Source organism: Neolamprologus multifasciatus, chromosome 18, assembly GCF_963576455.1.
Source record: "Neolamprologus multifasciatus chromosome 18, fNeoMul1.2, whole genome shotgun sequence".
In the NCBI taxonomy this organism is placed as follows: Eukaryota; Metazoa; Chordata; class Actinopteri; order Cichliformes; family Cichlidae; genus Neolamprologus; species Neolamprologus multifasciatus.
The window spans coordinates 257,895-280,492 of NC_140456.1; the positions used below are offsets into that span (position 1 = coordinate 257,895).

General features: G+C 50.8%; 2 protein-coding genes across 4 annotated transcripts; one reads left to right on the forward strand and one right to left on the reverse strand.

Annotated features, from left to right (window-relative positions):
- Window positions 1-13: 13 nt before the first annotated feature.
- ubtfl (upstream binding transcription factor, like) lies at window positions 14-18,857 on the reverse strand. 2 transcript variants are annotated; one of them, XM_085140560.1, is made up of 20 exons: window positions 17,929-18,857; window positions 14,817-14,911; window positions 14,350-14,525; window positions 14,161-14,244; window positions 13,929-14,084; window positions 13,781-13,845; window positions 13,581-13,701; window positions 11,509-11,619; window positions 11,195-11,322; window positions 4,042-4,183; window positions 3,933-3,974; window positions 3,468-3,581; window positions 3,182-3,346; window positions 2,999-3,109; window positions 1,497-1,576; window positions 1,205-1,394; window positions 1,060-1,107; window positions 848-985; window positions 655-756; window positions 14-439 (listed from the first exon to the last, which is right to left on the reverse strand). In XM_085140560.1, exons 2-20 carry the CDS (start codon window positions 14,872-14,874, stop codon window positions 365-367), a joined length of 2,106 nt encoding a protein of 701 aa, XP_084996686.1. In that variant the 5' UTR covers window positions 14,875-14,911; window positions 17,929-18,857; the 3' UTR covers window positions 14-364. The 2 variants fall into 2 exon arrangements, with proteins under 2 accessions (XP_084996686.1, XP_084996684.1); XM_085140558.1 differs by lacking the exon at window positions 17,929-18,857 and adding an exon at window positions 16,771-17,153.
- A 907-nt stretch (window positions 18,858-19,764) lies between these two features.
- On the forward strand, window positions 19,765-22,218 carry tmub1 (transmembrane and ubiquitin-like domain containing 1). Of its 2 annotated transcripts, none has more exons than XM_085140578.1 (3): window positions 19,765-19,893; window positions 20,974-21,466; window positions 21,584-22,218. In XM_085140578.1, exons 2-3 carry the CDS (start codon window positions 21,003-21,005, stop codon window positions 21,933-21,935), a joined length of 816 nt encoding a protein of 271 aa, XP_084996704.1. In that variant the 5' UTR covers window positions 19,765-19,893; window positions 20,974-21,002; the 3' UTR covers window positions 21,936-22,218. The 2 variants fall into 2 exon arrangements, with proteins under 2 accessions (XP_084996704.1, XP_084996705.1); XM_085140579.1 differs by lacking the exon at window positions 19,765-19,893 and adding an exon at window positions 19,900-20,119.
- The last annotated feature ends 380 nt before the right edge of the window (window positions 22,219-22,598 follow it).

Genomic DNA, 22,598 nt, shown 5'->3' on the forward strand with positions numbered 1-22,598 from the left:
ACGACACCAGAGATGAGAAAAAAGTGCATTTATTAATAATTTGAGGTGGGCGGCTGAACCTGAACTGCTGCTCATTGCGCCCCCACCTGCCAACTGTACAAACCCCGCCCCCTGCCCTGCCTTCACCATTTTGTGAAAAGGACACTTGAGAGCCCACCTGAGCTTTGCTCCGCCCATCTGCTAAAAACCAACACACACTCGATAAAAAACAAACACGAGTAACAAAAGGCTCCGCCCTCTTCAGAGGAAGGCGGGAGGGGCCGGTGCCGCGTAACGTCCTCTCATTGGTCTGCCAGGATGATTGGTCTGTGAGGAGGTGTGGCCTGCACAGCCTGTCCTCTCCAATGAGGAGGAAGGGGTGGAGCTAGTCTGTGTCGGAGTCACTGGATTCCTCCGAGGAGCTCTGGTCTTCATCGTCCTCGTCTTCCTCATCGTCGTTCTGAGAAACAACAGTAAGTGGTCACAAAACAGGAAGTTCTATATCCTGCAACACATGAAGGGGTGGACCGATGAAAAGGGCCCCGCCCACAAGGTCATTTATCAATATTTATATAAAAAGTACTTTCAAAATAAAACAGGATATTGTCTCTGCTGGACGGGTGATGAACGCCACGGTCAGTCGGTCACTCGTGTCTCCGTGGACACATGACTGACCTCATCGTCATCGCTGTCTGTGCTTCCTGACGTCTCGTCGTCTTCGTCGGAGTCCGATGACTCGCTCTTCTCCTCCTCCTCATCCGAGTCAGACATGTCCTGCTGGGATACGGACAGACCCTGTTCACCACCACGAACGCCACGTGAGACTTAGCCCCGTCCCCAGCCTTTCTGACTAAGTAGCTGTCGTTACCTTGGCTCGGTATGCCATCGCCCTCTTGCTCACCGCCACTCCGGGTGTCGCAGCTCTTGAGCTTCCCGCCTTCCCCTTCGCAGTCACGCGGACTTTAGCGACGGGGCTGCTGCGAACTTTGGCGGTGCTGCGACGTTTCTAAACAAACAAACAAGGGTTAGCGCTGTCGTGCAGGTGACGCACGGACAGGTGAGGCGGCGTGAGAAACTCACCGAAGACGAGATCTCCTTGTAGACGGCGCGGTCCTGAGGAGACAGAGACTGAGGAGGGAAACGGGCATGTTAGCGACCAGCAGGGGGCGACAAACCTTTTACTAATATTTCATTTGTCAGCGGAGGCGGAGTCATCGTGCCTCACCTTGACCCAGGCCTCCAGCTCCGCCTTGTACTCCACCTGCTGCTCCTCGACCAGCTTCTTGTACTTGTCCTTCTGGCTCTGGCTCAGCTTCTGCCAGCGTTTCCCGATCTCCACCATCCGCTCCTTCAGGCTGAAGTGGTTCAGCTCGCCATTGGTCAGCAGCTCCTGGGAGAACATCTGGTAGCCGCTCCTATTGGACAGAGACAGCAGTGCACAGAGCGAGGCGACCGTGACACCGCGGCCGACCGCCAACGTTTCAATAAAGGTTTTTGAATCGGGGGCGCAGACTCACACTGGAGGCTTCTTCGGCTCGCCGTCAAACTTGGGCTTCCGCTGACCCCCGGCTGGAGTCCTCATCTCCAACAGCTCCCTCTGCAGGACACCCACAGTCAGTACTAGAGATGGACCGATCGATATTACGTATCGGTATCGGTCAGATACTGACGTAAATTACTGCATCGGATATCGGAGAGAAATAAAAAATGTAATCGATCCATTAAATATCAAAAAAGCACCTCACAAAACTTGCGACACGGCGTAACTCAGCTCATAACCGTAGCACGTCGGAGCAGTGTGGTCACGTGATAGAGCCGCTGTGTGTATTTGTAGCCTCAAACCAGCATTTCATCTCCGAGGAAGTTTTCCCAGAGAGAAGTAAAGCAAGTGTGTAAGTTCATCTCTGAATGTTTGTAAAGCATTCCCACGTTAAGCTTAACAACCGATATATGGAGCGACTGCCTCTCTCTCTCTCTCTTTCTCTCTCCTGCTGCTGCGTCAATCATAAACTGATCAATGATCAGCTGATCGTCTCTCTTCTTTGTTTTTGGCCCACTTCTCACCAGAAACAGGAAACCAGCAGCTGAACAACAGCAGCACGTTTAAGCTTGATAAGCTGTTGTTAGAATTTATTTAATATTATTTCTACACCAGGATCTTTTTCTACAGCTGACGTAACTGTGCAGGGGCGGAGCTAGGGGGCTAAACTCTTTTTTATTTTGTTGCTGGGAGTTTGCACTGTTGCTGCAGTTGCTTACTCTTTAAAATACCAGAATAGGGAGGATGGAGCAGGTTTAAGTTTATTAGATTGATCAGTTTTGCTGAACTATGAAATATTTTGGGTGCAGTGTATTTTTACATACAGGTACAAAAGAATAGCTTTAGTGTTGTTATTTATTTAAACTTGAGTATAAACTTATACAAAATGCAGCAAGATATTAAAAAAAGTTTTATTGATTAAAAACCACTATATCGGATTCATATCGGTATCGGCAGATATCCAAATTTAAGTATATTGGACATAAAAAAGTGGTATCGTGCCATCTCTAATCAGTACAACAAAACACAGCAGGGGGAGGAGCTAGACACAAAGAAGGGCACTAACTAGGGGAGCAAAGAGGGTGGAGCCATAACCAAACAGGAGTCATGTGAGTGTAAAAGGAGCTGTTGTTGACATGCAAGCTGCTGCACTGACTGCAACTGGAAACCAGTGACAGCGAGAGGAGGAGGAGGGTGTAATTACCGTGGCGAGGAACCCACGGTAATTACACCAAGCAGCTGATTGTTGGGTCAACCTTACAATCTGAAGCGCCCTGAGGGGACTGTTGTTGTGATTTGTATAAATAAAACTGAATTGAAGACCCCGTGAGCTAACAGCTAAAGTAGCATGAGCCCCCCCCCCCTCCCTAACGCGGTACGTTAGCAGTGCGTTACTTTGTTTCTTCTTTGGATACATTTTTCTCTAAAAAGAAAGGGGAGAAAAAACTTCCCGTTTGGCGGCGGATATCAGAGCCGAACCTCGTAACGTTTCTGGTCTTCTGCCGCCTTCTTGATCCACAGAATCTTCTCCTTCTTCTCCATCGAGTTCCACGCCATGTCCATCGCTGCCTGGGCCTTCCTGCGGTCACTCTGTGGGTTGTGTCACATGACACTCAGTGACGGTAGAGTTTTTACCTGCCATTTACTGTACGCGCTCCTTACTCTGTATTTAGCCAGGTAGTCGCCAATCACGCTATGCTGCCACATCTCCGCCGCCGTCTTTGGCGTCTCTGGAAGCTTTGCTGCTGCCGTCTTTTTCCCGTCCCGTCTTTCTTTTGGCGTTCCAGCAGGGACCCACGGCTCAGACTCCGCCTCCCGACACCGCTCCTATTTAAAGAACACAAATGTGTTCAGACAGTTTCCGGTGATGTTGCAGATGGCGCCGGCTCGGCAGGTTGGTTACATCACCGTTCAGACTGAGCGCCCAATAAACAGGCGCCAGGCGCACCTTGACTGATGGAGACTTGGCTCTGTGGGGGCTCGAGGCCACGCCTGCACCCAATTTGGCCCCACCCATTTTCTCCTCAGTCATGACTCTGTCACGCTCCTCCTCTGGAAGACTCTGAGAGAGAAGCAGAGGTTACTTCCTGTTTCCTGTAGTTCAAGCAGCAGCTCTGGAGCCTCAGTGGACAGGATCAAACATGACAGCCAATCACAACGTGCCTTATTACTGTACGATCTACTGTACACATTAAAGCGCCTCGAGGCGACTGCTGTATGAATAAAAGTGAATTGAGGACCATCTGTAGTAAGAAACTGGTCGTTTCTAGCTAGCCAATCAGCCTGCGCTTTCACAGTTAGACCCCGCCCCATCCCGTTAATTCCAACCATGAAGGTGTAAATACAGCCCCGCCCATCTCTGTCCCGTCTGTGGGCGTTTCCTCTCGCTCTTCAAGGCGCTCTGAGGTCTTACCTCCAGGAAGCGCTGCAGGTCGATGTCATACTGCTTCTTTTTCTGTGGAGACAAAGCTGAGGTTAGAGAGAGGTTAGAGGTCGGAGGTCAGAGCGGTGCCGTCACTCACCTGCTCGCAGCGTTTCTGGAACATGTCCTTCTCCTTCTGCGTCATCATCTTCCACTGTTTGCTGCACAGCACCATGCGCTCCGTGCTCGGCACGTCCTTCATGTTCACCATCAGCTCGGCGCAGTACAGCGAGTACCCGTTACTGCGAAACAGGCAAAACGCAGTACAGTGAGTACCCGTTACTGCAAAACACAGTTACAAAAGGCATTACAGCGAGTACCCGTTACTGCGACACAGGTACAAAACGCATTACAGCAAGTAGCCGTTACTGCGACACAGGTACAAAACGCATTACAGCGAGTACCCGTTACTGCGAAACACAGGTAAAAAACGCATTACAGCGAGTACCCGTTACTGCGAAACACAGGTAAAAAACGCAGTACAGCGAGTAGCCGTTACTGCGACACAGGTACAAAACGCATTACAGCGAGTAGCCGTTACTGCAAAACACAGGTAAAAAACGCAGTACAGCGAGTACCCGTTACTGCGAAACACAGTTACAAAAGGCATTACAGCGAGTACCCGTTACTGCGACACAGGTACAAAACGCATTACAGCGAGTAGCCGTTACTGCGACACAGGTACAAAACGCATTACAGCGAGTAGCCGTTACTGCGACACAGGTACAAAACGCATTACAGCGAGTAGCCGTTACTGCGACACAGGTACAAAACGCATTACAGCGAGTAGCCGTTACTGCGACACAGGTAAAAAACGCAGTACAGCGAGTAGCCGTTACTGCGACACAGGTACAAAACGCATTACAGCGAGTAGCCGTTACTGCAAAACACAGGTAAAAAACGCAGTACAGCGAGTACCCGTTACTGCGAAACACAGGTACAAAAGGCATTACAGCGAGTACCCGTTACTGCGACACAGGTACAAAACGCATTACAGCGAGTAGCCGTTACTGCGACACAGGTACAAAACGCATTACAGCGAGTAGCCGTTACTGCGACACAGGTACAAAACGCATTACAGCGAATACCCGTTACTGCAAAACACAGGTAAAAAACGCAGTACAGCGAGTACCCGTTACTGCGAAACACAGGTACAAAAGGCATTACAGCGAGTACCCGTTACTGCAAAACACAGGTAAAAAAGGCATTACAGCGAGTAGCCGTTACTGCGACACAGGTACAAAACGCATTACAGCGAGTACCCGTTACTGCGAAACACAGGTACAAAAGGCAGTACAGCGAGTACCCGTTACTGCGAAACACAGGTACAAAAGGCATTACAGCGAGTACCCGTTACTGCGACACAGGTACAAAACGCATTACAGCGAGTACCCGTTACTGCGACACAGGTACAAAACGCATTACAGCGAGTAGCCGTTACTGCAAAACACAGGTAAAAAACGCAGTACAGCGAGTACCCGTTACTGCGAAACACAGGTACAAAAGGCATTACAGCGAGTACCCGTTACTGCGACACAGGTACAAAACGCATTACAGCGAGTAGCCGTTACTGCGACACAGGTACAAAACGCATTACAGCGAGTAGCCGTTACTGCGACACAGGTACAAAACGCATTACAGCGAATACCCGTTACTGCAAAACACAGGTAAAAAACGCAGTACAGCGAGTACCCGTTACTGCGAAACACAGGTACAAAATGCATTACAGTGAGTACCCGTTACTGCAAAACACAGGTACAAAAGGCATTACAGCGAGTAGCCGTTACTGCGACACAGGTACAAAACGCATTACAGCGAGTACCCGTTACTGCGACACAGGTACAAAACGCATTACAGCGAGTACCCGTTACTGCGAAACACAGGTACAAAAGGCATTACAGCGAGTACCCGTTACTGCGAAACACAGGTACAAAAGGCATTACAGCGAGTACCCGTTACTGCGACACAGGTACAAAACGCATTACAGCGAGTAGCCGTTACTGCGACACAGGTACAAAAAGCATTACAGCGAGTAGCCGTTACTGCGACACAGGTACAAAATGCAGTACAGTGAGTACCCGTTACTGCAAAACACAGGTAAAAAACGCAGTACAGGGAGTACCCGTTACTGCGAAACACAGGTACAAAAGGCATTACAGCGAGTACCCGTTACTGCAACACAGGTACAAAACGCATTACAGCGAGTAGCCGTTACTGCGACACAGGTACAAAACGCATTACAGCGAGTAGCCGTTACTGCGACACAGGTACAAAACGCATTACAGCGAGTAACCGTTACTGCAAAACACAGGTAAAAAACGCATTACAGCGAGTACCCGTTACTGCGAAACACAGGTAAAAAACGCATTACAGCGAGTAGCCGTTACTGCGACACAGGTAAAAAACGCATTACAGCGAGTAGCCGTTACTGCGACACAGGTACAAAACGCATTACAGCGAGTAGCCGTTACTGCGACACAGGTACAAAACGCATTACAGCGAGTAGCCGTTACTGCAACACAGGTAAAAAACGCATTACAGCGAGTAGCCGTTACTGCGACACAGGTACAAAACGCATTACAGCGAGTAGCCGTTACTGCGACACAGGTACAAAACGCATTACAGCGAGTAGCTGTTACTGCGACACAGGTACAAAACGCATTACAGCGAGTACCCGTTACTGCGAAACACAGGTACAAAAGGCATTACAGCGAGTAGCCGTTACTGCGACACAGGTACAAAACGCATTACAGCGAGTAGCCGTTACTGCGACACAGGTACAAAACGCATTACAGCGAGTAGCCGTTACTGCGACACAGGTACAAAACGCATTACAGCGAGTACCCGTTACTGCGAAACACAGGTAAAAAACGCAGTACAGCGAGTAGCCGTTACTGCGACACAGGTACAAAACGCATTACAGCGAGTACCCGTTACTGCGAAACACAGGTACAAAATGCAGTACAGTGAGTAACCGTTACTGCAAAACACAGGTAAAAAACGCAGTACAGCGAGTACCCGTTACTGTGAGACACAGGTACAAAAGGCATTACAGCGAGTAACCGTTACTGCGACACAGGTACAAAACGCATTACAGCGAGTAGCCGTTACTGCGACAAAGGTACAAAACGCATTACAGCGAGTACCCGTTACTGCGAAACACAGGTAAAAAACGCAGTACAGCGAGTACCTGTTACTGCAAAACGCAGTACATTGAGTACCCGTTACTGCGAAACAGGCAAAACGCAGTACAGTGAGTACCCGTTACTGCGAAACACAGGTACAAAATGCAGTACAGTGAGTACCCGTTAATGCAAAACACAGGTAAAAAACGCAGTACAGCGAGTACCCGTTACTGCGAGACACAGGTACAAAAGGCATTACAGCGAGTACCCGTTACTGCGAAACACAGGTAAAAAACGCAGTACAGCGAGTACCTGTTACTGCAAAACGCAGTACATTGAGTACCCGTTACTGCGAAACAGGCAAAACGCAGTACAGTGAGTACCCGTTACTGCGAAACAAAGGTACAAAACGCAGTACAGTAAGTACCCGTTACTGCAAAACACAGGTACAAAACGCAGTACAGTGAGTACCGTTACTGCGAAACACAGGTACAAAAGGCATTAAAGCGAGTACCCGTTACTGCGACACAGGTACAAAACGCATTACAGCGAGTAGCCGTTACTGCGACACAGGTACAAAACGCATTACAGCGAGTACCCGTTACTGCGAAACACAGGTAAAAAACGCAGTACATCGAGTACCTGTTACTGCGAAACACAGGTAAAAAAGGCATTACAGCGAGTACCCGTTACTGCGACACAGGTACAAAACGCATTACAGCGAGTAGCCGTTACTGCGACACAGGTACAAAACGCATTACAGCGAGTACCCGTTACTGCAAAACACAGGTAAAAAACGCAGTACAGCGAGTACCCGTTACTGCGAAACACAGGTACAAAAGGCATTACAGCGAGTACCCGTTACTGCAACACAAGTACAAAACGCATTACAGCGAGTAGCCGTTACTGCGACACAGGTACAAAACGCATTACAGCGAGTACCCGTTACTGCGACACAGGTACAAAACGCATTACAGCGAGTACCCGTTACTGCGAAACACAGGTACAAAAGGCAGTACAGTAAGTACCCGTTACTGCGACACAGGTACAAAACGCATTACAGTGAGTACCCGTTACTGCAAAACACAGGTAAAAAACGCATTACAGCGAGTACCCGTTACTGCAAAACACAGGTACAAAACGCATTACAGCGAGTAGCCGTTACTGCGACACAGGTACAAAACGCAGTACAGTAAGTTCCCGTTACTGCAAAACACAGGTACAAAACGCAGTACAGTCAGTACCGTTACTGCGAAACACAGGTACAAGACGCAGTACAGTAAGTACCGTTACTGCGAAAAAGGCAAAACGCATTACAGTGAGTACCCGTTACTGCAAAACGCATTACAGTGAGTACCCGTTACTGCGAAACACAGGTACAAGACGCAGTACAGTGAGTACCCGTTACTGCGAAACACAGGTAAAAAACGCAGTACAGCGAGTACCTGTTACTGCAAAACGCAGTACATTGAGTACCCGTTACTGCGAAACAGGCAAAACGCAGTACAGTGAGTACCCGTTACTGCGAAACAAAGGTACAAAACGCAGTACAGTAAGTACCCGTTACTGCAAAACACAGGTACAAGACGCAGTACAGTGAGTACCCGTTACTGCGAAACAAAGGTACAAAACGCAGTACAATAAGTACCCGTTACTGCAAAACACAGGTACAAAACGCAGTACAGTCAGTACCGTTACTGCGAAACACAGGTACAAGACGCAGTACAGTAAGTACCGTTACTGCGAAAAAGGCAAAACGCATTACAGTGAGTACCCGTTACTGCAAAACGCATTACAGTGAGTACCCGTTACTGCGAAACACAGGTACAAGACGCAGTACAGTGAGTACCCGTTACTGCGAAACACAGGTAAAAAACGCAGTACAGCGAGTACCTGTTACTGCAAAACGCAGTACATTGAGTACCCGTTACTGCGAAACAGGCAAAACGCAGTACAGTGAGTACCCGTTACTGCGAAACAAAGGTACAAAACGCAGTACAGTAAGTACCCGTTACTGCAAAACACAGGTACAAGACGCAGTACAGTGAGTACCCGTTACTGCGAAACAAAGGTACAAAACGCAGTACAATAAGTACCCGTTACTGCAAAACGCAGGTACAAAACGCAGTACAGTGAGTACCGTTACTGCGAAACACAGGTACAAGACGCAGTACAGTGAGTACCGTTACTGCGAAAAAGGAAAAACGCATTACAGTGAGTAGCCGTTACTGCAAAACGCATTACAGTGAGTACCCGTTACTGCGAAACACAGGTACAAGACGCAGTACAGTGAGTACCCGTTACTGCGAAACAAAGGTACAAAACGCAGTACAGTAAGTACCCGTTACTGCAAAACACAGGTACAAAACGCAGTACAGTGAGTACCGTTACTGCGAAAAAGGAAAAACGCATTACAGTGAGTACCGTTACTGCGAAACACAGGTACAAGACGCAGTACAGTGAGTACCCGTACAGTGAGTACTCCGTGCAGAACGTCAGGACTCCGGCACGGAGTCCTGACCTCCTGCACGGAGTCCTGACCTCCGGCACGGAGTCCTGAGTCCTGACCTCCTGCACGGAGTCCTGACCTCCTGCACGGAGTCCTGAGTCCTGACCTCCTGCATGGAGTCCTGACCTCCTGCACGGAGTCCTGACCTCCTGCATGGAGTCCTGACCTCCTGCACGGAGTCCTGACCTCCTGCATGGAGTCCTGACCTCCGGCACGGAGTCCTGAGTCCTGACCTCCGGCACGGAGTCCTGACCTCCTGCACAGAGTCCTGAGTCCTGACCTCCTGCACGGAGTCCTGACCTCCTGCACGGAGTCCTGAGTCCTGACCTCCGGCACGGAGTCCTGAGTCCTGACCTCCGGCACGGAGTCCTGAGTCCTGACCTCCTGCACGGAGTCCTGACCTCCTGCACGGAGTCCTGACCTCCTGCACGGAGTCCTGAGTCCTGACCTCCGGCACGGAGTCCTGAGTCCTGACCTCCTGCATGGAGTCCTGACCTCCTGCACGGAGTCCTGACCTCCTGCACGGAGTCCTGACCTCCAGCACGGAGTCCTGACCTCCAGCACAGGACTCCAACATCTGACCCCACGATGCTCTTCTGGATGAACGGTCACAAATTCCCACAAACACTCCTAAACCTGTGGAAATCCTTCCAGAGGAGGGCCGACATCATGTTACACCCCCTACAACACCGGTGAACATCCAGGGGAAAGACACTGAGATAGTGGACTCTTATAAGCACCTGGGTGTTCACCTCAACAATAAACTGGACTGCAAATACAGACGTCCTGTATAAGAAGGGCCAGAGTCGACTCCACCTGCTGAGGAGACTGAGGTCCTTCGGAGTCTGCAGGACTCTGTTAAGGATGACACTGTGTTAGCATCTGCCCTTTTCTATGCAGTGGCCTGCTGGGGGAGTGGATGCATCCATCATGAACAACCCACATCACCCATTGCATGAGTCTGTGAGTGGGCTGAGCAGCTCCTTTAGTCAGAGACTGAAACACCCTCGCTGCAGGAAGGAGCGCTCTGGCAGATCATTCATCCCAACAGCAGTTAGACTCTATAACTCCTCAATCACGATATCATAAGTCACTGTGAACATCCATGGTCACCACCTCATGCACAATGGACCTTCATGTGTACGGACATGTGCAGGTATATATGTATACATATATATACATGTGTATATTTAGTGTGTACGTGTCTATAAACAGGAATAGTAGTGGTACAATAGCTATATCAAGCTATATAGTTTATGTCTTGCATATTTCCAACCATATCCATAATCACATACTGTGTGTGCTACCATTGTATATAGTGTATTATCTTACTTTTTTCATTGATTGTACTTATTTGTATTCTTGTATTTCCTTCTGATATCTGTACCTGAGCTGAGGTGATGCAAAAATGTCCCCGTTGTGGGATCAATAAAGTTTTATCTTATCTTACAGTAATGAAAGCTTTAATCTCCGTCTGAATCTGAATAAAATAATAAATGTCGTCTTATTTTGTCAAAGCTTCTAAAACTGAGAAAATTGGACAAGTGAACTTCTGAGGGGCGCGACCTCTCGGCTGTAGCTGCGGCAGCGTCAGCATGAACATGTCAGCGCAGACTCACGGGGGAGGTTTGGTTGGCCGGCCGTCGAACTTGTCTTTCAGCTGTCTCTCGGCTTTGGTGAGGACGGAGCGCACGTGATCGTCCGAGTTCACGTCTGGATGAGCTTCCAGGTACACCCTCATGCTGTCCTGAAACAGGAAGTGCAGTGGTGAGAAGCAGCGGCGAGACTTTCGGTTTCAGCCCAGATCATCATCACATCGCCCACACGTCCCAGAAGCCGTTACAAACACCGGAGCTGGTGTCGGCTCGCTTCCAGGACTCGTGTTGTGATGATGGTTCAGGTGAAACGCCGAGCGTTCCCGTCTCTCTGGTACCTCGTAATCTTTCTGGAGCTCCAGCGCCTTGCTGATCCACTTCAGTCTCCTCTTGTCGGACAGCTGGGACCACTGTCTCCTCAGAGCCTCCTTCAGCTCCTTTTGACTCACCTGAAACAGAAACACAGTCGTGAGGATGTCGAGACGGGTCCTGACGACGCTCCGGGCCTCGAACCGGCAGCAGGTCTACGAGCTGCCGCCGTAAAACTGTCCGCAGACGTCCGTGACAACACGTGCAGAGAAATCAGAGCGCCGAGGAGCCGAAATCAAGGTTTGTATGATCACGAGCAGGACGCCTCCTGCAGGGACAAAGGAGCTGCCTACACGGCAGGCGAGATTCTGGCCCGTCTATGACCTCTGACTTTTTCTTCTTTCCGTAGAGTTTCAGGAGGATTCGGCTCAGCTGATTGGCTGGGCCACCTCTGGAAGACTCTCGAAGAACTCGTCTGTCTGAACCCTTGAGAGGAGCATGTGGTGGTTTCAGCCGTCACGAGACGTTTTTATGGTGATGACTCACCTTCCTGTCGGGACCGAACCAGCCGACGCGCACGGAGCGGCGGGACGCTGCACGTCTCTGCACCTGCCTGGCTTCATGCGCCCTTTTCTCATCATCACACAGAACTTCATTCATGGACGTGCGGGTTGGACGTGTTAGGTTGACTATATCGACCATCGCCGACGGGCCGAGCCTTTCGCCGGTCGTTTTAAACAGCCATGTGTTTAAGTGCACCTGAATCAGTCTGTGACGCTAAGAGAAGCAGCAACGCAAACAATCATAGCGCTGTCTGAACGGCAGCGCCTCGTTTACTCCGAGCAGAGAACGGCAGCGACCGCCGCTCAGAAAAGACTAACGTGTGATTTCAAACGCTGGTTTCAGTGGCGGCTTTGACTCGGTGTTTATCTTTGCACACTCGACCCCAGGATAATCGAACCGTATCTATATTCACACTGGAACTACAGAAGGTCAAATATTCCCTCCAAACATAACGCGTGAATGCTGAACGCGTGAATGCTAAACGCGTGAATGCTGAACGCATGCATGCTGAACGTGTGAATGCTGAACGCGTGAATGCTGAACGTGTGAATGCTAAACGCGTGAATGCTGAACGCGTGCATGCTGAACGTGTGAATGCTGAACGCATGAATGCTAAACGCGTGCATGCTGAACGTGGGAATGCTGAACGTGTGAATGCTGAACGCGTGAATGCTAAACGCGTGAATGCTGAACGTGGGAATGCTGAACGCGTGCATGCTGAACGTGTGAATGCTGAACGTGTGAATGCTGAACGTGTGAATGCTGAACGCGTGCATGCTGAACGCGTGAATGCTAAACGCGTGAATGCTGAACGTGGGAATGCTGAACGCGTGCATGCTGAACGCGTGAATGCTGAACGCGTGAATGCTGAACGTGTGAATGCTGAACGCGTGAATGCTGAACGCGTGCATGCTGAACGTGTGAATGCTGAACGTGTGAATGCTGAACGTGTGAATGCTGAACGTGTGAATGCTGAACGCGTGAATGCTAAACGCGTGCATGCTGAACGCGTGCATGCTGAACGTGTGAATGCTGAACGTGTGAATGCTGAACGCGTGCATGCTAAACGCGTGCATGCTGAACGCGTGAATGCTGAACGCGTGCATGCTGAACGTGTGAATGCTGAACGTGTGAATGCTAAACGCGTGAATGCTGAACGTGTGAATGCTGAACGTGTGAATGCTGAACGCGTGAATGCTGAACGCGTGCATGCTAAACGCGTGCATGCTGAACGCGTGAATGCTGAACGCGTGAATGCTAAACGCGTGAATGCTGAACGCGTGCATGCTGAACGTGTGAATGCTGAACGTGTGAATGCTGAACGTGTGAATGCTAAACGCGTGCACAATTCTGTCGCTCCGCCCATCTAAAAGTCTGCGTCTGTGCGTTTGTTTCACATATGGCCCAACGACATCTTTAGAAACACGTTTGCTTGTTTCACCTGCTGCACGGTGGTTTGCGCGGAGCAGTCGAGCCCTCCGATTGGACCAGAGCTGCAGCGACGGCACAGAGACATGCATGTGTGTGCTGAGCGTACCTCAGGGTGCAGCTTCATGTAGGTCTTCTTCTCGTGGTTGTACCACAGCTGTTGGGGGGTTTTGGGTTTCTCCGGCAGGTCCGACTTCTTCCTCTCCTCGATCAGCTCGGGGTGCTCCTCCCTGCGATCAGCTGACATTAGCCATGTGTGCGCCAACACCGTGACCAGCACTGCTACATGTGACAGGAAGTAGAACTCACTTGAATCGAGCCATGTTCTTCTCGAAGTCTTCTTTCTCACGCTGGAACTCTGTGATGTACTTTTGCTGCGGGAGGACAAACAAACAAGTGTTTGGTTTTTGGGGACTCGAACACAGACTGCGAGCTCGGGTTGTGCGGCTGAGCGCACCTTCTTCTTGTCGGGCAGCTCCTTGTACTTCTTGGACAGGATCTTGGTTAGGTCCAGGTTGCTCATCTCTGGGTGGATTTTGGCGTATTTGGCTCGTTTCTCCATGAAGAAGCGAAAGTATGGCGTCAGAGGCTTCTTCGGGAAATCTGGGTGAGTCTGCACACGAGAGAGGTCAAAGGTCACAGGTGAATCAGCACATGTCCCAGCAGGTTCTGGCTCCAGGGGGCCTCACCTTCAGTTTCTTGCCTTTATACGGGTTCTTCACGAACTCAATGGCGTCCACGATGAGCTCCGTCATGGTTCGGTACTTCCTGACCTGAAACACAGACTCGGGTCAGTTGAACCGTCAGACACACCTCAAACCGAAAAGCTTTAAATCAACACAGCGATGGCGCAGAGGCATGGTCTGCGGCCAGCGTACCTCAGACGAGACTTTCTGCCACTTCAGGCGACACATCTCGCCGGTGAAGCCGCCAAAACAAACTTTCTCCCAATCAAAGTGCGACTCGGTGGTTTTGTACTTCATGGCGTCTCCGTCAGGCAACAGGGTGCGAATCCTCTCCAGCAGAGTCAGACAGTCCTCCTTACTCCAGTCATCTGAGCAGGGAGACAGCGGTCAGGGCGGGGCCGGCGAGGGCGCGTGCCCCGCGGCCGAACGTCACAGAAAAACACGTTCGTACGTTTTCACAAAAACTGCCAAAATGGTCGTCTGTGAGGACGAAGGTGCACACGGGCGTAACGCTGCAAACACTTACACGCTCATTCCAAGTGTCATCAACTTCCTGCAGTCGCCACCAGCCACTTCCTGTGTGGACGCTGCTTTAGGCCTACATGAACTGACAGGAGTACCTGAACACCTGACAGCGCTAACAGCAGGGCGGCGCTTACCTGGTTCAGTCTTGACCCTGGTGCTCTGAGCCGTGGAGACGCTGCTGCTGCCGTTCATCCTGCAGTGACCGACGGAGGAGGCTCCGCCCCTCCCTCTGAAACACAAAATCAAACAGGTTTACTGCGGCAGGAAGTGCTCACGTGACCATCAGTACGGCTCAGCTCGCGTAGTTCCTGTTTCTGCCTGTGTGGGGCAGCACCGAGGCCAACAACACCTGATCCAATGCCCTGTTCTGGCTCCACAGGGGGCGCTCTCGAGCTCGTCCTTTAGCCCGACTGCAAGAGGCGTCGTCTGAAACGGGCGCCGTGACAGAGGACGCCCTGTCCTAAATCACTAAAGGACCAATGCGGGTGTTTTACATCAGTGTCAGGTGAGAAAGGCCGCAGGACCAAAGGGGGCTGGATATAATGTGACCGTGTTTTTACGGCGCCCCCTGCTGACCTGCGCAGCGTTTTGACACGTTTGGCTCTCTGTAGCTCAGAGGGGGCGGGCTTTCGGGGCGGGTCACTCGCCTGTGACAGGCTAGAAGTAAGTGGAGCGTGAGTCACTGAGCAGAATATGTCGCCTGATCACCTGACACGTCACCTGATCCCTGCTGCCCTGTAGGCTAACGGTGACACGTTGAAGGTCAGTGACATCACCTGTTGCTGTAGAGAATGTACCAGGTGTATTTATAGAGGATGACAGCTGGCCGCCACCACACTTTCACACCTTCATCTTCTCACTGCCCAATCAGCTTGCAGCTCACACCATGGCGGCCCAACAGCATGCGAACTTCCTGAAGGCTTCTTTTCATTTACAGAAATCAATCTGAGCATGCTCAGAAACGAGATTCTGCACACGCAGTGAGGACACTCCGCGTTTAAGAGTCCTCCAGGTGTGGCATGCAGAAAGGCTCCAGAGCGCCACCCTCAGTGATAAAAACGTCAATGCACACTTTAAGCTCTGTGTATGACGTTTGGGTCGTTCCTAAAGCCACGCCCCCACACCTGGGCACCATCACCTGTAGTCAGATTCTTCTGAAGACGCAGCTGCTCTTCGGAGTTCACACATCTGTGGCGCCATGGCGGATCCCGATCCTTCGCCACTGGACAAAAAATGATGACTGAGGGTCTGCAGCTGCCTGCACAGGTGTGATCAGAGTGCACGCCCACTCACAGTCACAGCGCCAGCTACAGGGCACAGCCAATCAGAATGTTTCACCTAAAGCGGCTTCACTGCGAGGTTGCCCACCTGTGTGCGGCCATTGTTTGAATGACCTCAGACTGACGTGCACCTCAACTGTCCTCACCTGGCTGAGCATTAAACTCGCGTGACATCACCACACCAGTGTAACCACAGAGGTAACCGGAAACAGTGCGTGTTTGGTGACATTGCTGATGATCGATTCTCAGACGGGAGCTGATCTCTCACACACACCGGGGCCATTCTGCAGACGGTCCCCGGGTTCTGGGTCCGGACGGCCGGGGAGCTGGGCTCGGCCCGGTAATCTCTCCGGGCCGCCAGCTTCCAGCCTCCCGGTAATGGCGTCCATCCTCCGGCAGGAGTCAGCACGTAGCTTCCGCTGGCACGAACCGCCGGACCGAGCGCGAAGGTTTCCCGGTGAAACCCGTCTGAGCGACGCGGAGACCAAACCGGAACAAACCGGATGGAACCGGATAAAAGACCCGAGCGAAAGTCTCCGGACGGCACACGTGGAGCGTTTAACGGCTTTAATCCGACAAAATGATGACACGTAAAAAGGTCGAGCTCGAGTCTACCCGCGGTGCAGGAGCACCAGAACCCTCGAACCGCCGAACCCTTACCCGCAGAACCGGAGCTTTGTGCGGGCGGGACGGGCTGCAGCTGCCCCACAAGCCTCCGCTGCAAAGCCGCCATGAATGTTGTGGCGACTCGGGGACGAGCGAGCAGAAAAATCCAGAAATGCGTTTAAAATCGGAACCTGGCGCTTACCTGCTGGTTCGGACAGAAAGCCGGGGTGATTCTGCACGGCACCGTGCCGGTTCGGCTGCTTTCGGGACCGTGGAAGTGTGTTTTTTTCAGCCGTAAACCCCGGGGAGTCAGGTCGAAACGAATCCGACAAAAGGAGCGTCTAGTCCGGTATGAAACTCCGCCCAGCGCCGCAGGGGGAGGAACTCCGGGGGAAAACATGAGGACAAAGGCGGAGGATGAAACCAGAGACAGCGGCCACAGCGGCAGCCAGCCCCGCTGGAGCCGCAGCACACGCACTTTTTAACGGACGCTATTTTACATTTACGCCGTTTTCACTCAAACCCAACTGCGACTGCGTGGTCCGAGCCCTCCCCGCCACCCGCCACCCTCTCCGGGTCCAGATGCTGAAGCGGTGGGAGGCCCGGGGACCGCCGGCTGGCCCCGGCAGAGATGCGGCCGGGGGCCCGCGGAGCACAGCAGATACTCCGGGAGGAAACCGTCGGTGCTGCCGGCAGCTCGGGGCTCCCTCCACGGCCCAGCGCGGTGCTGATCGCGGGCTGAGAGGCGGCAGAGGAGCCCGCTAAGAGCAGCCGAGTCCCCGTGATCAGTGAGGTCATCATCTGAATCCGCACCTGCCGCAGGTGGGGTGAGGTGGTTCTGATTTTTGTCCTAATAAACTTTTTTATTTAGAATAAAAACAGCCTTTATTGTGAGTTCTTGTGACTTTAATTCTGGAGTAAACTCGGAGGACCATGCCACCTTAGGTGAGGACAGGTGCACTGGGCCTCACCTGTGGAACTCTCAGAGGTCTGAGCTGGGGTCCGGGTTCTGGTGGACCGTGGAGCCTCACAAACACAGCCAGTGGCCCCTGAGCGCCACTGCTGGCCTGGATGTTCAGCACGTTAAAGCGACAGTGTTGGGGTAATGACGTCATCCGTACTAACAGCGCGTGCAGCAGCTTGTCTAACGATGAAGTGTCAGGCTGTGCACGTGGACAGCCCAGGATGAGCCACCAATCAGCTGATCAGGTGTCTGCAGCTGTCAGAGCCTCAACATCCTCAAGAGGAAAGACTGCAGACCGATCGATCGGCTCACTGACCGATCAACTGATTGATTGAGCGGACCCACAAAGTTGAAACTCACATATTTCACAGGACTTTGTGCAGAATTTACACTCACAGCCACTTTATTAGGTACACCTCCTCCTCACAGCTGCTTCGTCTGCTCCCTGGGGTCCGGACACACCGACTCCTAAATCATCATTCTGACGGCTCCTCTTCATCACCCTTCATCATCCTGCTACCCTGTGATTGGCTGGTGAGATATCTGAGTTGAACAGATGCACCTAATAAAGTGACTGTAAATAAAATTAGTGTGTATTGTATTCATGCATTTTAATATATGTTTGTATTTAGTGTGTTTGAACATGTTTCTGTGGGTGAAGTGAACCTCATGCTGTAAAATCTGCTGGTCTTCTCTCTCACACACACACACACTCACAGGCACTCCTAAAGCTTAATCACCAACAGCTTCATGCTCTTATTTTGAAATGTTGCAGCAGGTCATGGTCAGGGTTCCTTCTTAGTACCTGAGCCTGTCACACAGCAGCGTCACACAGGTGATGCTGATTGGATAATCTGGCTGCGAGCTCGATTGAGCACCAGTCAGACTTCCTACAGCAATAAGAAAATACGTAGTTTATTCCAAGAAGATATCGTCTCTCCCATATATAATATCTTATTGGAACAGATATGTTCCAGATATCAAGTGGAAGACAGTCTGGATGATCCCCCATAAATATTTGATTGTAAATAAGGTGAAAGAAGTCTCATTTAAAATTCTACATAAATGTTATCCAGCCAGTCACTACATGGTAAAATTTAAAAGGGACATAAATACTAATTGTACTTTCTGTGGGGATCATCCAGAAACTGTGACACATCTTTTTTGGTGCTGTTCTTTTACACAGAGATTCTGGAAGGAATTTAGCAGGTTTGTTATTGTCCATATTTTAAGGGAGTTTTCTTTACGATGGGAAAATGTTTTATTCTGTTTCTTTAAGTTCCCCAAGAAGTATGATAAATGTTTTTTTATGATAAAGTTGTTAATACTTTTAGCTAAATTTCTTTATCCATAAATGTAAGTTTACTAACAAAACACCATATTTCTGTCCTTTTTTAAGGATGTGGAAATGTACATACAATCAATATCAGACTCCACCAACAAAAAGGCTCTCAAAACAATATATGTATGTGAATTTTTGCGTGTATTCTTATAATCTTTACCTTTTTCTTTTACCCCTGGCTTTTTGTGTTCATGTTCTGTTGTTTTGTATACTTCATCTGTTCGTATGTTGTATACTCATTGTTTGTTAAATAAAGCTGTAAACCTGCAGTAAAGATTTATTTTGGTCCCTTTTTTTCTTCTGCTGTCAGATCTGTTTTCAGAGGAGGCGGAACTTTAGTGTGATATGTTTCATTTATTAAAAACGTTATTTGGATCTGATCTCGAACATGTTTCTTCTTCTTTGCTTTTTGTTCTGTACCGTTTGAAACTGTTACACTCTGCTTGTTTCTTTCTTCTGGTTACGTCATAAGGAGACGCTACGCTAATCGCAACCAGCAGAAACATGCATGCGCAGCCTCCACTGGGGGGTGATGGTTTTACAAAACCAAAGGAACACAGGAGAGAGGAGACGGTTATATCCTGACTCAGATTTGGGCATGCTGGTTTGATTAGCACGTTGTTTTTAATGAGAAAACACTGCACAGGGGAGCGTGACTTCACCAGAGAAGAAGAAACAATAGAACATGTTTTAGTGCATTGTCAGAAATATGCTCGGTGAGATGAAATTGAAACTGGACTTGGTTGATATAAGAACTGGAGAAGTTATCAGGTCATTTTTTTTTTTTAACTCGTTTGTTTGGGAGTATTTGATTCATTTTTGACATTCAGTTCACACTCCACACCAGCTGGTGGCGGTAATTCACCATTTTGCTGTTTGCCAACTGCCAATAAACAATATAAAGAAGAAGAAGCATCCGCTGTGTCCGCCGCGGCAGTAGAAGAAGAAGCGGCAGCAGGAAGTGATGCGGCTGTTAGCCTGCAGGCTAACGGGGAGGACATGAAGCTCCTGGACTGAACGTGAGTGATCGTCGACTCCTCTCTCCTTGCGCCTCTGCGCAGACTCAGACTATGGGTCAGTGGCTCCCTGGGAGCGCGAGCTGTTAGCGCGTATCTTAGCGTAGCGGTTAGCTGTTAGCTCGGACTTTAGCAGAGCTGATCCAGGTGAGCCCGGGTGGCTCAAATGCCCGGATCTTCCGGTGAAACGCAACCAACAACTGGTGCCGTGACAAGGCCGCGGAGACAGGTGAGCAAATACCTGAACAGAGAGCGTCAAAAATACACTTGATTAACAACCGGATCAATCATGGATCGATACCTGCTGACGGCACACAGGAAACCGGAAGTTAGCGTTGTGTAATGGCTTTTCATCCCGCTGGTTGGACAGCCATGCAGGAAGTGACGTGCGAACCGTCAGGGGAGCTTTTCCTCTGAGTGTGTTTCCCCACGATAAAGTCCCAGAGGTCACCCTGTGGTGTGTAGTGGGGGGACAGGATGCTTGCTCTGATTGGACTAAACTGGGCGCAGGTGTAATGTGGAGGCGGAACTTTGACGTTTACTAGGATTTTACCACGTTACCATGTTCTGATAAACATACATCTGCAGGTCATGACCTCACAGCTGATCAGTTTGTGTTTTATCCAATGAGACAAGGTGATTTTACTAAAACCCGCCATACCTGTCCGATGTCGTCTGATGGCGATTACACGGACCCAGTTTGGGAGCCGTCTATAACCTCCCATCAGGCGACATTGTGAGGTTCGGCCTTAAGCAGCCACAGGTGCCCTGCAGATGTTCGGACGTCGGTTTCGCTCGTGTGTCTGAACCGTCAGCTTTGAGTTAGGAAGTAACTCTGTCGACCTGAGAGAGGAGCTCACCTGCTCGTAGTACTCTCACAGTATTGTATGTATCACAGTACTGCGACACTGTGACAGTGGAGCTCTGTCTGTGGGACATCTGCCCCTAAAGGTGTGTTTTCTTTCTTTCCCTAGTTCATAAAAAGCTTCAGTCATGCTGGAGTGAAAGGACAAGTGAGGGGTTCTCAGGTAAACAAGAAGTGTGCGTATATACCTGAAGCTAAGCTCCGCCCTCTCCCTACAGGTGTGTGAGCTGTGCTGACCTTGGCGGCGATGGCGCTGATCGAAGGTGTCGGTGATGAGGTGACGCTGCTGTTCGCCGCTCTGCTGCTGCTAACGGTGCTGCTGCTCGCCTGGATCTCCACCCGCACATCCGAGCCCCCTGAACACCTGTTCACAGGCTCCTCCCCTTTACAGAGGCCTGGGCAAACCCAGCAGGACACGCCCTTTTCATCCACCACCGCCTCCTCATCCTCGTCCCCCTACCCACCATCCTCAACCTCCACGTTCCTCATGTCCTCGTCCTCGCCTTCCTCCTCTGTGAACGACAGCTTCCTGACAGAGGCTCCGCCCACACTAGAGGATGGACAGGTGGGAGGGGACGGGGTGAGGCGCAGAGGAGGAGACGGGGAGGACGCAGCGTCTCAGCGGAATATGGTGGTCAGACTCAAGTTCCTGAACGACACGGAGAGGATGGCGCAGGTCCAACCGCAGGACACGGTCGGGTACATCAAGAGGTACGAGTACTGCATGTAACACTGCAATGTAGAGGAGGAGTTTCAGTAACCCTGAAGCTCCTCCTCCTGCCTGTGCCTTTGGACCCGTTTGCTGACCTCTGACCTCTGACCCTGCAGGACCTACTTTGCGGGGCAGGAGCATCAGGTGCGTCTCATCTATCAGGGCCAGCTGCTGCAAGACGACGCGCAGACGCTCGCCTCGCTGAACCTCGCTCATAACTGCGTGCTGCACTGCCACATCTCGCAGCACGCCGCGCGGGGGGTGGCGGGGGGCCAGCGGGCGGGAGACCAGGTGCGCGTGGCGCTGAACGTGGGCAGCCTGATGGTCCCACTGCTCGTGCTCATGCTGTCCGTGCTGTGGTACTGTCAGATCCAGTACCGCCAGTTCTTCACCGCCCCCGCCACCGCCTCGCTGGTCGGCGTCACCATCCTCCTCAGCCTGGTGGCCTTTGGCGTCTACCGCCGCTAGCCTCCCGTGGGCCGGTGGCGGGTATGAGACGCCACCTGCAGTTAGTGTTTGTTTCTGTTGCCATGGAGATGTCGTGAGGACAGAGACTCTTATCATTAGATCACGTTTATCTTCATCATCAGCGTGCCTCTTTGATTTCTGTGGGAGGCACAGACACACCTGTCTGCCTCACCTGTGTGTGTGTGTGTGTGCGTGCGTGCGTGCGTGTGTGTGCGTGCGTGCGTGTGTGTGTGTGTGAGAAAGTTTCAGCTTTTGGAGAAAATCTATTAAACCTTTAATTTATCCCGCGGTGTCTGAGTGTGTGTGTCACACCTGCACAGGTGATTCTGAGGGTGGAGCTGCTGCAGTCACATGGCTTGTTGGCATCACCTGATTGGCTGGGCGGTCAGCGTTGGGGAATACAGATTTTTCCCTAGCGACAGGTGGTTGCTGAGCAGTCTCTAACCATCCAGGATCAGCTGATAATGGAGTCCATTTCCGGGGTGAAGATTATTATACGGGCTCTTATGTTTGACCTTTGACCCTCTGTGTAGCAGGAAGTGTGTAATGTTACAAAATAAAGTTGGATACAAAATGCTCAGAATGAAAGAAGTCATGTGACGACCTCACACCTTTTCTATAATGTGATTGGTCGGAGCTGCTGCTTTGACGTGTTCACAGGTC

What these genes read in the sequence shown, in the direction of transcription:
- ubtfl (XM_085140560.1), bottom strand. Translation starts at nt 14,874, where the DNA reads ATGAACGGCAGCAGCAGCGTCTCCACGGCTCAGAGCACCAGGGTCAAG. An exon ending in ATAAAGGCAAGAAACTGAAG is followed by an intron (nt 14,085 to 14,160) that starts GTGAGGCCCCCT and finishes TCTCGTGTGCAG; the next exon opens with ACTCACCCAGATTTCCCGAA. An exon ending in ACAAGGAGATCTCGTCTTCG is followed by an intron (nt 986 to 1,059) that starts GTGAGTTTCTCA and finishes TTGTTTGTTTAG; the next exon opens with AAACGTCGCAGCACCGCCAA.
- tmub1 (XM_085140578.1), top strand. Translation starts at nt 21,003, where the DNA reads ATGGCGCTGATCGAAGGTGTCGGTGATGAGGTGACGCTGCTGTTCGCC. An exon ending in ACGGTCGGGTACATCAAGAG is followed by an intron (nt 21,467 to 21,583) that starts GTACGAGTACTG and finishes CTGACCCTGCAG; the next exon opens with GACCTACTTTGCGGGGCAGG.